Source organism: Dermacentor andersoni, chromosome 9, assembly GCF_023375885.2.
Source record: "Dermacentor andersoni chromosome 9, qqDerAnde1_hic_scaffold, whole genome shotgun sequence".
In the NCBI taxonomy this organism is placed as follows: Eukaryota; Metazoa; Arthropoda; class Arachnida; order Ixodida; family Ixodidae; genus Dermacentor; species Dermacentor andersoni.
In genome coordinates, this window is record NC_092822.1 from 25,751,130 (window position 1) to 25,768,604 (window position 17,475).

The 17,475-nt window shown below is 46.0% G+C and overlaps 1 protein-coding gene across 1 annotated transcript; it reads right to left on the reverse strand.

Annotated features, from left to right (window-relative positions):
* Positions 1–1,359: 1,359 nt before the first annotated feature.
* LOC126527333 (TATA box-binding protein-like 1) lies at positions 1,360–17,379 on the reverse strand. Its single transcript, XM_050175123.2, has 5 exons — positions 16,715–17,379; positions 12,070–12,152; positions 10,108–10,275; positions 8,618–8,712; positions 1,360–2,971 (listed from the first exon to the last, which is right to left on the reverse strand). Exons 1-5 carry the CDS (start codon positions 17,042–17,044, stop codon positions 2,709–2,711), a joined length of 939 nt encoding a protein of 312 aa, XP_050031080.1. The 5' UTR covers positions 17,045–17,379; the 3' UTR covers positions 1,360–2,708.
* Between the last annotated feature and the right edge of the window lie 96 nt (positions 17,380–17,475).

Genomic DNA, 17,475 nt, shown 5'->3' on the forward strand with positions numbered 1-17,475 from the left:
CAGTGATACTAAACCACACTGTGAATACTGTCAGGTACTTGATCACATACTTTGCGTTTGTCCCCCGTACGCGCATGAACGATAGTCTCTTCCATTGCAAACGTTGATAAGAGGTCGCTATCAGACAAGTTTTTCTTTTAGGTCCTTGGCCTAATGCAAACAGCACAGCCCTGATAACAAGTGCCGCTACAGCCTTTCTACAAGCTACCGGGCTGGACGCACGGCTTTAGAGATGCCGCAATGCTGTGAAGTTGTATATGTGCACCTATTCCTCGTATCATCATCATTATCCCTTTTCCTCCCCATCCCTTTTCCCCAGTATAGAGTAGCAGGCCAGGGCAAGTTATAGCTCAGGCCGGCCTCTCAGTCTTTCTGTAAATGAATCTCTCTCTCTCTATTCTGCTAGATTCTATGCAATTCCTATCACCCACCATTCATGGCCGGCCTGTCCCAGTGATAACATGGGCAGATAGGATAGCAGAAGGGGCAGAAGGGATAGCATCGCAAAAGGAAATCGCTACAAAAGTGCATTCTTGATCGTAATTCTTCAACACAGAAGAAACCTTAAAGGGACACTAAAGTGAAAAATGATTTCTGCTGCATCAGTAAATTGCCGTTCTACAACACCAAAAACACCACTCTTCGAACGATAAGACGTTTGGTAAGCCAGAAGAAGCACAAGAACGAAATACAATTGGCGGCGCCTACTTAAGTTTCTGCATCTGGGGGCTGTGACGTCTTGGATTTTGATGGCATCTTCTAGGGCCTACTAATTATATATAGCGGTACAGATGGACTACATTGTGTTCTAAAGAAACCAAATATTAAACACAGCAAGTTTCGGGGAACCTTTATTCAGTCAACGCAGCCCAAATGCGAAAACATACTTTCGAATCCCTGACGTCACGCTGATGTACCGGCGCTGGGGTTTCGGCGCGAAATTCAAATGCTCATACTTGGACCTTCATTTTCTCATCTAATAAACAATTTTTTTTTAAATGACTGCCTGCAGGGTTCTCAAACAATCCTTCATTAGTCTAAACTGATTTATTGTTTCGCTTTAGTGTCCCTTTAGGTAACTAAGTATGGTGTAGCAGAGTGGCACAACATAATGCCAGCAACCACTAACAAATGCTAAAACAATAAAATGGTCACTTTCAGCACTCAAGCCATAAATTACTGTTCTATTGTATTATCTATGGTCTTTCTGCAGACAGATACAGGAACTCTACTGCTTATCAGTAGACTGCAATAATATGTGCCTATGTCCATGGCAAGCCCCAGTAACAACTGTGTTTGAGCACCCACATGATGGCCATCTTTTCAGGAAAGCATCGTGGGTTCTAGTAACCGAGCTCATTCATGGTAAAAAAAAGGCATGTTTATTTCACAAGGTCCGACACTCAAATTAAAAAAAAAAAGACTCATACTACGTCCATGCAACCGCCACACGCATCCACAGCACTAATGCACCCACAAGCAAAAGATGGCAACTGCTATATGTAAAAAAAAAAAAAAATTAAGCTTTCCACGCCTGTCATAGCAGAACACCCACATTAAAATGCAGAAAGCAGTTCCAGTTTGCTCCTTCGAGAGTCTCTAGTGGGCACGTGAACACAACGTCCTCTTCTGGGAAAAAAAAAAATCCACACCCGAGGCGTATTTCCCTCTAGTTGGCGGCAAAATAATGAGGCCCTCAGTTGTAGCAACAAATCAAATTATTGCTCTACCTGCAACTGACGTCGGACTGAACCGCTCGCCATGGCGTTTCTTTATTATTGTTATTTTTAAGACCAGATGCCGCGCATTCGGCCCATCAACATGCACGGGCTTGACGATGACTTTGGTTCAGGTGTTTTGGGGAACCACTAGCTCCTTGCGGGATGGGGGGGGGAGAAGGGGGGGGGGCAGGGGCAGTGCAACAGTTGTGCAAACACAAGCACATATTCTCAGTGACACTTTGTTCCGATGCTACTGACAAAGATGTGTCTCTCCTTTCAACAATGAGAACGGGATTCCCTGCTACAATGGTCACTCAACAAAAAAGATTCCTAATGCTTAGAACATGAGGAAGAGAGCAAAAAAAAGAAAGAAAGAAAGACAAGGAAAACCTTGGGGCTGTGGGAGCATGGCAACATAGCTGGGCAGACAGTCTCAAGGCCTAGGTAACACACACACGAACAGGAGGGTCGGGGACGATGGACATGTTGTACGTGGAAGAGACGAGCCTATCTCAACTAAGAAACACACTCGTGTAACCTTGCTTCTTTGAGGTGAAGGAAGGAAGTGCCGGACTAGAAGGACGGGCAAAAGAGCCACCTTCTACGCTCCGCAAAAAAAAGGCAGCTCGGACACGCACTGCACTAGTGCAGGCAGAGGAGGCGGAGGACAACGGAGCACCCTCCGCCACCCAAAATACACTCTTTTCGACTCGTTCTTTTTAACCCCTACCCCTCCCAGAAGTCCAGAGAAACATGTTGTGGTGCACCGCCACATCCCACGCATGTTTTGTGACGACTAGAGAGCTGCCACGAGACAAGCCGCGCATGCTCGAGGGAAGAGGTCGTCGACAGGCACGCTGTGGCGAGCCTGCTCCGTAGCGACTTCGGCGGTTCCGCTGCGAGAACGTCGGTTCGACGTTGACGGGCGAGTCGGTGGCGCTGAAGAGAAAGGCTACTACAAAAACACCCGTGCTTCGTCGTCTGTCCTTAGTCCCAGCTCTCGTCGGAATTGGGGTAGTCCATCAGTTCCTCCTCGTCTAGCTCCTCCTCGTCTTCGAGGGAGTCGTAGTCCTCCTCGATGGCAGCTATGGCATTCGCTTGGTGGTTTCGCGGCTGTGGCCGGTTGTTGGCGTTGCGCTGAGCACGTAATGCCATGCGTGCCACGTCTTCGGGTCCTCGCTCCTTTCGGAACTCGTAGACAAGCGGGAAAATCTGTTCGATGGCGTGCTGGACGTTGGCCACACTGGGTGCTGCAAAGAGCACGAGACACAGAGGTTTGTCATGAAGTTCCATGCTCAACCTAGAGTGCAAATGTGATATTTACCCGATTTTAACATACACCTTAATAAAAAAAAAAAAGTGGGAGATTGAGATTTGCCTGTGCACCAGTAAGAAATCGAAGCCGTGTTCAGGATATCGGCAATATCTTACTGTCAAAGAAACTATTCTACTGCAACATCCTACTATAGAGACAACTGCTATCGCCATCACATGATGGTGAGAGGACAAATTTTTGCGTAGGTTGGAATTAACAAGAGGGCACTTTCATTACGTAAGTTATTTATTTTACTAAGCTAGTGGCAATCGACGTGCTAAGTTTGCAGAAATGGAGCCACGTCAGATGTTTTTGGACTTATGCAACGCACATGCGTCCAGAACGAACCGGTGAAATGGTGGCTAGTTTAGGCATGGGCGACATATAGTTTACAATGACAGTGAAGTTCTCCTTGTAAGTTGACAGCAAAGTTGACTTTCCGCAGAAATGCAGAAGGTCAAATGCAAAGAAAGAACCACTTCGATGACATGTTATGGCCCATAGTGATGAAGAGCTGTCAAGAGTGATGACGATGAATATTATATGTAAATAAATTACTATTTTGTGCAGATGAACTCTGAAAGTTTATCATTTTCCTATTTCCGGAGTCTGAAGCAAGTCAGGCTTGCGTTGGGTTTGCGTGCACATTGTTTTCTACTTTGAACCAATTACAGTGATGCTACCGGCCCAACCCATTTTGGAGCAGCTTTTGGAGCAGGTTTATGAACGCGATTGCAAGCTATTTTATATAGGGCTTTTACAGTGGGCAATGCATGTGAAAGCAGTAAACACTAAAAATGACTACCCCCTTATATTGCAGTCCTTACTGTGGACTGTGACGAAGTGGTGGTATCCTAGGATCTGCTTAAAAAAGTATGGAAGCACTTGGAAGTGCTGTGTGCAGAATTCGGAAGCATTTTGAAAACCTCCAGCATGATCTTGCTCCTATATATGTATCCTTTGAGATGGAACACTCTTTTGAAAAATGGTACCGTAAGAGGCATGAAATATTTACTTATTTTCTCCTATGCTGTACAGCGACAGCAACAATGGAAAAGTCGAAGGAAGAGGCAAAGAAAGCTTCATTTTAGAACACTGCATCGAACAGGAGGAAGCTTGGTAGCAAATATCAAGGCAGCTAGGCTAAGCTAAGGTGGCTAGCCCAGCTAGGCCTAAAAACAGCACAAAACAACTATTACAGCTGCCAGCACATCGGCATACGCAAGTGCTGGTTAGAGGCTGCAAGATAGGTAACCAAAATAGCGGCAATTGGACTCCAACGTCCAAAAAAAAAAAAAAAAAAAAAACACAGACGTCCTTATACACATTGGCTCTATGGGGTACGTGGAGGTGCCGCAGAGGCATCCCAATTATCACGGATGTCCGAAAAATTGGTCGCTGACTGCATTCTACACCATGGAGAAAGAAGAAAGAGGGATGAGGACCCAACCATCGCAGGCTCATTATGAAAAGTGTGGCATAGGTGATGCAAGTAGAGGTGTGCAAATATCAAAATTTTCGAATACGAATCAAATACAAATACTTAGCACTGAATATTGAATAATGATATGCACATGCACTTATTAGAAGGCTGGTTTATTTTAATATTGCAATTACACTGACATTGGTAAAGAAATTAAACTAGTAAGCCGTTATACTAAAAGATTGTATTGGGCTCATGTTAGCTTTGGAAAACTGAATAATTTCTGCTAGTTGTCCGTTATCACCAACCTGTGCCTCATTAAACCGCATCAATTTCACATAAGCTCAGAGGCATTTGACCCTGTACCAGTTGTCACTCATCCCAACTGCTGTCAAGCAATAAGCTCAGGACTGGGGGGTGGAACCTCCAAAAGAGTGCCCCGTCGCTGTTCCCAGACCCGTGCCCCTTGCTACTGAGACGCTGGCTTTCCTGCAGAGCTTAAATGTCCAGTGGCTAAGCATGTTTTACAGGCGAAATTTCCTATGTTGGATATATAGATAGATAGTCATGTTACATATTTTTATGATGTTAGATAGAAATAAACGCTCAGGACCATGTCTGCTCCCATACAGCCAGCAATATACTCGAAAATTTTCGAATATCTAGTTGTCGAATGTAATTTGAATATTAAAAAATATAGCATTCGACAATACTAGAAATTCTCAAATACTCGCACACCCCTAGATGCAAGGCTTAGCTGTCTATGGGGCAAATAGCAGTTGGTTGATCAAACAGCCTCTACCTGCAATGATTCAGTGATATGAAACAGATGCAACACACTTGAATGTATAAACACAAAACAGACTAAAATAGATGACATGCATAAGCAATGGACGTGATATCTGTGCAATATCAGTAACTGAAATTTGAGGAGGGTCTTATCTCCTATGCAAGGGACAAACATTGTGCACACCCTAAAGCAGGGGTTCCCAAACTGGGCTCTGTGGACCCCCCGACCCCTTGAGTTTCCACGAACAACACCTTAGGATTCCCCGAATGAAACCCTACAATGTCAGCCAAGCAAAAACAAACGCATTTTCCCCCATTCACTTCTACAAATTCTCAAATTAAACGAATGTTTCCACTCTTTCATGCTGTGTCCCAATACAGAGAGATTGCAACAGTAAGTTGGGCCCTGGTGCCAAGCTGACCAAGATCACCTCACTGTTGGAACAAGATGAGAAGTGGCCTAGAGAGCCAACACATCGAGTTGCCAATGAAGGTGCAGACGATGGCCTGAACAGCACCATTTTTGCTCACGGCCACCACATTTATGGTACAGCACATACGGAATACAGTCGCCGACAGATTTTTCGGACTCCAAAAATTCGGACGTGCTCGATTATTTGGACTGCTTCGCGGCACCGCCATTCTCCCCATAGACCATAATGTATAACGACTGCCGAAAGTTCGGACACCTTGCAACCTCTTGCAACACCTTTCAACTGACGCCGAAGATGTTCTGCCGAGACCTGCGCCAAGGCTGCTTTGCGATTCTGGACACCGCCTCATTTGAGTTTAACAGGTGCCGATACTGCTGTACTGACATGCGCAGAACTCGACGACGACGAGATCATTTGTCAGGTTTCTGCTGCGCCGCCGGACGATCACTTCGAGTCGGAAGATGATGCACCATGTGCTACGCTGCCGTCGCATGCGGAGCGTGTGCAAGAAGTGACTGTGCTTTCAGCCGCCTATAGTGACCGTACGACCCTCTCCGAGATTCACGCTTATCTGATTGCGTGTAAACGGAACAACGTGCAATGGTGCATTCACGATTTCTTCAAGCCTACTACCGAGCCCGAATAAGTGCGTGGAAATAAAGGATTTCATGCTTTTTATTCTTAATCTGCTTTTTCGGACACCTGTTTATTCTGACATTTCCGCAGTCCCCGTGAGGTCCGAATAAACGGTTGGCGACTGTAATGTCCGAAGTATCAAGCAGCTCTGCACATAATCCAAAATTTCACAAGCTGGTTATTACAGACTGGTTATGCAGTGCATGTGGCACTGCAGCCAAACCTCTGTATAGCAGATACCGCATAGTTCAAATTTGGGCTCGCTGGTAAAGCATTCGGATTGAAACAGCGCGCTAACTCGGACAAGAAGAAATGAGAAAAGCAGGTAGACCTGCCATCTGCTTCTCTTGTTTCTTCTTGTCCAAGTTAACATGCAGTTTCAATCAGAACAAATTTTAACTGATATAGATAGTCAATAAATATAGTAAAGCTGGCTTATGCACACCAAAGAGGCATTAGAAATAAAAATTTTTGTACTCGCTTCTATGTTATGTAACTTAATGACTTTCCCTCTGCGTATATTGCAGTATGAAGCTGCTTCTATCATTTCAACTTGCAACAGGCATTCACGGCGCTTCAAACAAGCAAGGGAAATCTACTAAAACATATTGTGGAATAAGGGCATGCAAAGCAGACAACACCCTTGAAAGTGGGTTACTAAACCGAAGTTACAGTTTAGGGCAGTTTTCTTTACAGCTAACATGCAAAATTTCTCCGGCAGAACTGTGCCTTGGATCATGTGAAAGCTGTTTAAATGACAACCACGGAATCTTTTCTCATTGTGCAGTATTGCAAGTCCCCCTCAAGTCCAAATTATGCGTCAGCGGTTGAGTATTACGAGGTATTTATAAAGTGCCACTGACTCAACAACTATGCTACACAATGTGGGACCTTATATTATCCAAGGCTTCTTTTTGATCTGGCAACCTCCTAGAGCGAGCTCTGTGCCACGGTAGTACGAGAAGTGCCCAACTGCAGCACAAGAGGCACAAGGAACAACCACACAGTGGCAGTACATTGCAACCTAAGCTGAAGCAAAATGCAACAAAAGAGCAAGAACTGGCAAAAGCAGCTATGGAGGAAGGACGAAATCGACTATATCCATCGCCTATGGTCGCTCCACTGACTTCCACGATGATGATAGCATGTTTATGCTTTCTTTGGCAGCAGGCTCGCCGTAACTTTATTTTGGTTTTCGAAGCAGTTCACGTTTTTTCCCCGCCACGCAGCGATTTTCGAACATGCTCCGAAATTTTCGTGATTGTTAAAGTAGAAAGAAAAAATGGCCGTCCACCATCGATATCGATGGTTTGAAACACCACTTTCGAGACCTTCCGCCTTGCACACAGACACGCTGCACCATCGGACGTGAAGGGGGAGAACTATATTTTTGTTTTCTAAGCAGTTTGCTTGCTTCCCGCCAGGCATTAATTTTTGGACACACTCCTGTTTCACTATTGTTAAAGTAGGAAGGAAAATGGCTGCCTCCATAAACAGTGCACACACATAGAAATATCGCAGATATCGCAATTCCGATGCGTCTGCAGTCGATTTTATTGATGGATCGAGCAGCAGAGAATCTGAGGATGCTGCTTTTTCGTCGGGCTTTGACTCTGAGAGCACTGACTATGCAAGCCAGCCCAGAACATTGGCGGCCGCAGTCCGGCATGTCCAACTGTAATGCTTGCAGTTAAATTTTTGTAGTGGAATACCTGCTCAATGAAAAGTGCCACTTAGGCGGCAATACATATTGTATATCTCACAATATCTTTTTTTACACTTCTTAGTAGATACAAGCGTGTCTTTACATACTTGGTTCAATTTTATCCCACAGTCTTGATTCTGGCAACTTATATCTTTTTTATGACATATATCTCTTCAATAAAACCTTTATGTGCGAGAAGTGCATTCATACTGCCTTTTGTTTATGTATTTCATAAAATATTGAGTGCAGTAGTTCCTTCAGAAAAAAAAAAAATGTGGCGTAACCTACAAAACACACATCTTCCCCATGGCAGGGAATGAGTTGAGTACCAAGTTTACCAAGTTACCTTGGAAAGTATTTACGATACAGTATTTCAAGTAGAGTATTTAAGCTGCCTACAAGGTTCTGCACTGTCGATGGCCCTCCGTGCGATAATGACTGAATGGAAGATTTACGGAAGGATCAGTGGCACACAATGGGTAAACTCCGTTCCCTTCTCTGGAATGCTCCCACAGCTCTCATTACAAATTTGCCAACACAAGCCATTGCCTTCGGCTGCATTGCATGGCAATAAGTGCATAGACACCAGCCTACCTGTGACTGTGATGCTGCCCGTGGAGAAGATTTTCAGGGTGGCCTTCAGATCTTTGATCTTGTACGTGACACCGGGATGTAACTCTGGCTCGTAGCTACACAAGAGAGGGAGGAAAGAAAGCACTTACATTAAGAATCGTCCCAGAGACCAAAAGAATAAAACAAAAATTACAAGTGATGCAGGCTGTATCAAGGTAATCTGTCAGAGAACCGCCTAGGAAGTCCAAACAGGTTTTGACTCTTTCCCTACTGCACCCATTTGGCATTGTTAGCCTGCTACCAATGGTTTGTAACGCCGCTTTCGAGACCTTCCACGGCATTCATAGACGCACTGCACTATTGGACGTGAAGGAGGAGAACTATATTTTTGTTTCCCAATCAGTTCGCTTTTTTCCCGCTTGGCAGTGATTTCTGAAGACACTCCGAAGTTCGGCTATTGTCAAAGTAGAAAGCAAAGATGGCCGCCTCCAGAAGTTGTGCATGCACTTCGAAATCTCATGATTCCGCTGCGTCTGCGGCCGATTTTATCAATGGATCGAGCAGCAGCAAGTTCGAGGCAGCAAGGATGCTGCTGCCTTTTTGACGAACTAACTCAGAGCGACGATGACACAAACCAGCACGGATGGTTTTGTTTTTGCTTGGGCCTGTTTTTGTTGTCGTTTGGAGTGCTTGAGAGCCTGCCAAGAGAGAGCTATAGAAATTGCAAGAAATGCTACGGTGATAGGAAAACTGAGCAGAAAACAATAGTTTACTGCAAAGAATGCAACATTCTTCTGTTTTACATTGAGGAACTGCTTTGACACACGGCACGCTCAACTGTAGTGCTTGCAGTTGCAGAGCTGTCTAATGAAAAATACCTGTCCAATGAAATATATTTCCGTATAGTGCCTATTAGACAGCAATACATTTTGTATATCTCAATTTTTTTTTACATTTCTTTCTTAGTAGATACAAGCGTGTCTTTACAAACTTTGTTAAATTTTATCCCACAATCTTGATTCTGACAATTTATATTTTTTATGACATACATCTCGTTACTAAACCTTTTATGTGTGAAAAGTGCATTCACTCTGCTTTTTGTTTATGCATTACATAAAATATTAAGTGCAGTAGTTCTATCAAAAAAAAGAAAAAAAACTGCCGTAACCTACAAAAAATAGCTATTTTCACCATGGTAGGAAAAGAGTTAAGGACTAGTTGTGGCACCATCAAGAAATTGAGGCTTCATACTGTTTTACAAAGTCAAGAGCTACTTGAAAAACATCCAAAAAATTCGGCTAGACACAAAATTTCATGTCATCGCTCTTTTAATGCAAGACAGTCGTGCAGTTGTTTTGCTGTCAAAAAACATGACATGTACTGAATCCTATAGGTATTCGCTGTAGATACAAAAATAAAAACATTTCTGTTTTCTCTGGGTATCTTCATCACAGAGTTCCGATTGCATCACTTATAGCATTAGCACATCTTCAAGGTTCGAGACTGCTTACCTGGCAAGAGCCCGGTTGTTTTGAGAGAATGGAATGAGTTTGATGGCAAATGGCATGGTGCAGGTGCCTAGGACGTTCACCACTCGGTAGTTCATGAACTTGACCCGGAAGCCCAGCTTCTGGAGGATGCGCGCGTACCGTCTTGCTGCCAGCTTGGCAGTTTCCTCACTGAAACACAAAGGGCAACGGAATGAACACTCCCGAAGGAAATGCGGAAGCAAACACGTGTGCACGTAATGCCAATTGTTGATGAAGATGTTCGCTGACCAATTAATCGATGGTCAGTGGGAACTTCCCTTAACAGGGATTCTTAAAAAAAAAAAAATACAACTGAATAGTACCAAGGTAGGCTACGAAAACATTGTGTCAGCCAGGAACAGGTAAAATAAACACAGCATTCATCATGTCTCTGTTATTATTAGTTCCTCTACAAAATTTTCTTCAGGAATATATTTATCAAAAGGTGTTGCCCTCATTCAAGTGTGTTCTCAGTTTTCAAGAAAATATGTTTGCAAGTGCCCTTAGATACAGTTTGCCAACTTTTCAGCTCCAGAGCTGATTGGCAATTACTTAACAGTGGTCCTCTTGCAAATATGCACGGCGGCATCTGTGCTCTGCTATCTCACCTTGAAGCATTAAAATATGCGCTCCCGCCACCCACTGCAATCTTTCAACTAAATCTTCATTGGGCAAGTGCCGCATCTGTCACATATGATTAGGATTTCATGCTTATCAGCAGGTCAGAAGGCTCTCACCCCTTTTGAGTATTGCAAAAGGTGATGATTTTGACACTATTTATATTGTGTGCCAAGGACTTTGAACAGGCAATAAACAGCTTCTATGGTGATTTATAAGCTTGTGTCCAGCATTGCAAAAGGTGATAAAATTGGTGCCGCTGTCCAATGACCGCATTATGAACTTTGGAACAGGAGATAAAGAGCTTGTGATGTTTCGCCCGTCTGTGGCCACTCACAAAAGCACAGATAATTTACAACCTTTCAACGATGGAGAACTGCTCAACTACTATGCTACTTAATAAAGAGAAAATGAGACAGGTTCACACACCCATATAGGTTCCTCGAGTCCTGAACCAGGATGAATTTTCCTTCAACAGCAAGGCTTTTCTTTCGGGGAACCCGTATGGGTTTCCTTTGTAGCAATGGATGTCTCATTTTTACTTTATTAATTACTTCTCTCTACCTTGCGAGTTTCTGCAGAACTATTACGTCATACTATGCTGCTGCGGCATCCGGACACTCCCTGGCTATATTTGTTGTGACAACCGTTACTCCCTGTGCTCGCCACACCTTAGTGGCAGTGCCACATGCATTCATTGTACTGCAACAAATCGGCCACCCCGGGGCACCCAAATTCTTTCATTATGCAGGCAAATGTGCTGCAGTGGTTTTCACTGTAGGGGCATTCACGATATATATACATATATATAAACGATATGAATTTGTCTGGGACCTGCAGAGTCTACCATTATGCACATCACTTTGTTCTAGAGGCATTCAACTGTACAATATATACTACAGGTGGACGCTCGATCATCACTCAAAGGTTCTGCGACGTTGCCGGCACGGCAGTAAGCATTGTGTAATGGCAAACCTTTTCGCCGCTCTAGCGATCCTCCAACATGACGTGTAACTGTATCCATACCAAGAATTACGCACCACATTCTCGGTAGGCAGCAAAAATATATTTGTCAGGTTTTTCTGTTTTCTTTTTCTATGTTGCCATCAATGCTTTCGACACCTCAACAACGGACTAAAATTTCGAACGTGACCTTTCACAGTTCATTTCTACTTCACCGCAAAAGCCACAAGATCAAGATTAGTGTAAGAGCATCCAACCACGTGGGTGTGAAAGCAACATCATGTATTGTGATGATGATATGCAACATCATGTATTTTGACGATGACATTATGATGTGGGCCACAGTGGCCAGCAGCAGCTTACCTGGTGGCCCCAGTGCAGGTGATTTTGCCCGAGGACCACATGCTGGCAGTTGTGTAAGGAGTCCTAATCTTCATTGTCAGCATCTGTTGAAAAGCAAAAGCGCATTTCTTATTTTTCAACTTGGTGGTAGAGCATTTACCAAACATTCAAACTGGCACTGAAATACACAAACTTACAACTACCCAGAAAGGTTACCCAGAAAGTACACTATTACCGACTATGTACCACAGTTCTTGTGCCACTCTAGAATCTACAGCACATGCAGAGTCGCGCACTTCTCCCCGTCACTTAAGGCCACATGCTTCTTATTTAGACTGCAGGACAAAGTGAAAAAAAAAGATTTGCATGACACTGAAGCACAGGTTCTGAGAACTTTGTGAAAGCTTCTGTGATGACTTAAAGCAAAATTAGTTGTGGCAGTTCTGTAAACAGGAATGACGCAACGATACGAGAGAAGAAAGGCGGAAGCAGAAGGAATGATGTCACCAGCCCGCATGTTGTCACTAGTGACGTCACTAGCCTACATTACGATTCTAGCCTGAGGTCCGCCAATTTGGTTAAGTCAAACGAGGTGTGTGAAGTGCACTTTCAGGGTTGCACATCGTCTATTGGTTGTGAGCACTGCACAGGATTTTGGATATCTGGAGTTAAATGGTCTCTTGTAGGCCCACTAACAGCTACAACTATAGTTTGTCTCGCCAACTACCTGCAATGCAGCCTACGCTAAGGCTCATATCGGCCAATTTGTGACGAGGAGCAGCCGCATGTTCCAGGGAAGGGCTCACCCATTGCACATTGGCAATTCTTCCATGATCAAGCTTCCATTCAGTCAACATTGCATAACAGGAAATCAAAAGCCAACAACTGAGAAGCCTTTCTGGTTGGCAAAGTGAGCCATAGCTGTCACTGCTTCGCACATAGATGCCAAGATCATTGGGAAGTCTGGAGCAGCAGAGAACTGCAGAACAGAGCCAAGTAGTGTACTACCACAGCCATCACAAATCGTTTTGCTAATTATGGCAGCCACCTCCAGTAGTCGCAACATCAACCATATCTTTCAAGCATGCAACATATTATTTTTAAAAAATAGTAAGTCCCTCCAGGTCTATAGACGTGCTGTGCAGGATGCACAAGAGGGCAGGACAGAATGTAGTCGTTCATGCCATATCTCTTAACATGGCTTTCCCTAACATTTGCGGGCATGGCACGTTGCAAACTGCTTCGCAATAACGACAGATGGGCTACTAACAGATTTGATCTGTGTAGCATCACCCCCCAACCCTCCATTTTCCAACTACAACGTTTCACGCGACTCCGTTTCCTAACCGCATATACATGCAAGTTACAAATGATCGCACGTCTGTCGACACAATAATGAGAGCAAAATTAAAAAGGTGCGCCGATCAGTGTGTAGTAATGTTCGCACGACAGGCAAGGTCGGCGACGGTGCGTCTAATCAGGCGCTCATTGAACATACGTCCGGCGTTTCCCGCTACACCGATGTTACTAGCGCGCCTTCAGTGGTCATTGACTTCGATCAAAGTCCGTTCGTGCGCATCGAAAACCGTCGATGCCGAACTGTATCTTTTTTTTTTTCCTTCGTGGGAACAACTTCGCGATAAATACAAATCGTCAGGAAGCGCCGGTGACCTTTATATACTTGAACTATTATCGCGCAAACCTTGTGATGAATCTTTACGACGCAATCTAAACGACTTCGTCAACCATCTCGCTAAACGGCTTTCACGCACGTCGCAAAATGACGGCAGCCGTTTTTTTTTTTTTTTGTGTGTGTGTGTTTTAACTAAGTTTGACCACACATCCACCAAGTAATATAGCACTATCGCGGTTTTATGCATCGTCTAATACGCACGCGGACATGGTTTTACAACTGCAATAAAATAAGAATGCGCACTACCCTATGCTTTCTGAATTGTACACGTTACAAGCAGTCGGCTACAGATCCAAAAACTAGGGCGAATACGATAAAGTGAATTCCCATTTCAAACGGGGCGGTGCCAAGTGCCTCCAGCAATGACGATAATTCGCGACTTTTAATGTCATTAAACGTTTTATTCACCACTCTTCAATAAGCGCACACCCCGGGGGCCATGTACATCGTTCAGCGTGCTTTACGGGTCGCCAATCTTCTAAATATTGTTTACGTATGTCGAACCGATGTTTACAAATTTCAGTGCTGTCTCGGAACCCTGGGGCTTCACAGACACTGACCACATTTTGATCTAACTTTGGACCTGCATATTCCGGGAAGGTTCTTTAACGTTAACAAGACAGAATGTGTATCGACAGGTCGGTACGCCGGACACAAGGCATGCCCGATGAAAAACGGAAGGCCGGGGGCGGAAGATTTTACTCCCTCTCCCATCGCCCTGTGAGGAGTTCGAGGTCATCGCACCGGCGAGGTGATGCTACGCTAGCGAAGTGCAGCGCCAACCGTTTCTACCCGGCGTATTGCAACGCCGTGCCATCCCCCACCCCCAAATAAACGCCACCTTCGGTCTTCTAACCTAACCCAGACACCTCTACGTTCAACCACGATGTCTAGAGTCTTGTGCAGGCCGCCGTCTTCATATTGTGTCTTTATTTTTCACAGGAGGGGGGGGGGGGGGGGGGGGGGGTACGCCGCCGCCATTAATGTTCTTACGCAATTCGCTCACTGCCTTCTTGCTCACCTGCCTACCCCCCACCCACCCACCTCCCCCTCATTCTCAGCCGCCGCTCCACGCACCGCCCAAACCGCCTTCAGGTCAAGAACAAAGCGCAGAGGGCGGTCAGCGAAGATGAAACGCTTGATACAATGTGTGGAAACGGAAGACGCGGTCGCGTCGGCATCCAGGCAACGTGCAAAAAGAGAGAACAAACAAACGAACGCCAGCTGTCGGAGCAACACCTTTCAAGCTAGACGAGATGACGTATTTGCTGCTATTATCGGTGCGGTACAGCGGTCTTTCGAGAATTTCGGAGCTCGCTCCCGTAAGAGTTCTGACGAGTGCCCCAACCTCTTGCGTTTTGTCAGCGTGGCAGCGAGGTATACTGCCTAGGTTTGCGCTTACTTTACCGACCCTCGCTTCACAAAAACGAGTAGGATGTAAAATAGGCGGGGCAGAGAGAGAGACGATACCGAACGTAAGCGAAATGTAAGAGTGCGAAAAAAAATGGAAAGAAAGAAAGAAACGGAAGCAGCGAACAAAGACGGGAGCGCAGGGTACTGCGCTGATTCGGCTCGGAAGCTCGCACCTGAGCTCGGCGCCTGAATCCGCGGTAGCGGCCTGGAGGAGGCCAGACTTCCGCAATCAAGTCTTTCAGACGACAAAAGAAAAGCAATTACGGGGCATGCCGACACACCTTGCGTTTTCCTATCGCTTCTCCCGATTGGAGGGCCAGATCAATGCCCGCTCGCAGATCGGCATCACAACATACTCGGGTGGTTGGTTAATTTCGAAGCGAAATGGGGCAACGCCATAAAAAGCTGCGACGAGGCATGCGCTTTTTTTTTTTTTTTCGAGACGCCAGCCACATTCGTTCCAATCGCTCATTACGTAAAAGCGCCAGCGTTGCTTTGCGATTTCGCTGGGGAGGCCTCTGAGACTGTTGGTACTGTCCTAATTGCTTTATCGACGCTGTTTCAAAGCTCGACGCGTTCGATCGCGCCGAGCTTTGGTATTATATTATTCGTGCATTTCTGGCGGTGTTGACTTCCATTTCGGTATTGGTAGCACGCAGCGCGGCGTTTGGCAAAAACGTCTTGCAACGAAAGCGCACCTTGACACACAACGAGACGCCGCACCGAGGCCATGCGCATCGAAACAGCGCCTATCGAGACCGCAAGGTGCGAGATGTGGGCGTAGGGTGCGCGCACCCCACAATGGAACACGAGACCCAAATAGGAACGATAGCCGGCCCGAATGGGCCCGCTGTTTACCTCGCACTGGATGGCGCCTTTTAACTTGCACCGCATCCGTCTCTCAGTAACCGCGGCAAAGAAATAGGTTGGACGCATTTCCGTATTTTTAGAAACGGCGGGATGATGGGTGGGGAGGACGGGAAACAAAAAAAGCTGGAGAAAAAAAAAAAGAAAAGACCAAGAGAGTGCGCGGTAGCGACGATAAATAACGTAGGATGGATGCCCGGTGGCTGAGGCCGTGGGCAATCGCAGTAAATTAAGCTACGAGCGCTTGAAGAGGAAGGCGAAAAGGAAGCCGTGCGGGGTGGCTAAATGCGAGGCCCCCGGGCGCGTGCACATAAAAAGAAAAAAAATATCGTGATCGCGCAGACCGCCGCCGAAACAATGACGAGTCGTCATCACTGCACGAAGACTGAAGGAGGGCGGGCGCAGTTTCGAAAGAGCGGGCCATGACAGACATGCGGTGTCGTGCAGATCGGCGATTCTCAAGGTTCCTTTTTTTTGTTACGCTTTTGCTCTTTTTGTTCTCGGCGCCATCTAGACAAAGGGCTGCTTGACGGCGCCGACCAGAGGAAGTGAATCGCAGTAGCAGTACCGTTACGCTTCGCAGCAAACACGCGTGCGGCACTGCTGCCTAGAACGCCCGTCAGAGACGACCGTGGACAAAGGGGGATGCAGAACGAACGAAAAAAAAAGCTGCAGAAAGGGCGGATGACTTACGCCGTTCTCGCGCCGATATTCCACGTTGGAAGCAGTCAAAGCGATCTGGCGCAGGTTGAGGTGGCAGCGCACACTGAAGCTGCAGACCACGTTGTTTATCACAATGTCGATCACGGGGCTCGAGTCGGTCTCGCTGACGCCGGCGGCAGCGGTCGGTTGCTCCATCGCCCCCGCGCTCGCGACCACATCCTGTCCCGGCTCGAGCTGCTGCTGCGGCGTCGTCGACGGATCCTTGGCACAAGAGTTATCCGTCGGCTCGGACGACTTGACCACGTCTTTCGAGAACTGGTGAAACGCGAAGTTGTTGTTCCCTTGGCTGAGCGTGGCCATCGCTCGCCCACCGCACACCACACACAGCACTCTTATTTTTCTATTTTTTCTGCACCGGCGACCGACCCCGTCAGCGCTGTCGTTTGGGCGCTAGGCCTATGCGTAGGCCTAGCCCAAACGCGGAAGAATCGGTGTCGCCTCACAGTTTCCCGGCAATTGAACACCCGCCACCCGAAAACGAACAAATTTGCGAGCCTTTGACAGCGTCGCGACGCCTTTTCGGCGTGCCGACACTCGTTAAAACGGCGTGAAACGATACACACGCGCGTAAGTCTGAACAAATCTCACTACGCGTCTGCTAGCGGTGTGCTCAAGAAGCGTTTTGATTGGGTATTTAAAAGAGTGGCGCTTGTCCCCCTGGCGAATCAAATGCGAACTAACTTGTCGGAGATAAAGCGACATTATGTCTCCAACGTAAGACCGAGTAATTG

Excerpts from the sequence above, each read along its gene's own strand:
- LOC126527333 (XM_050175123.2), bottom strand. The coding sequence starts at position 17,044 with ATGGCCACGCTCAGCCAAGGGAACAACAACTTCGCGTTTCACCAGTTC. Across the intron at positions 8,713-10,107 it reads AACAACCGGGCTCTTGCCAG|CTACGAGCCAGAGTTACATC; the intron begins GTAAGCAGTCTC and ends TCTCTTGTGTAG. Across the intron at positions 2,972-8,617 it reads GGGCAGCATCACAGTCACAG|CACCCAGTGTGGCCAACGTC; the intron begins GTAGGCTGGTGT and ends TGCTCTTTGCAG.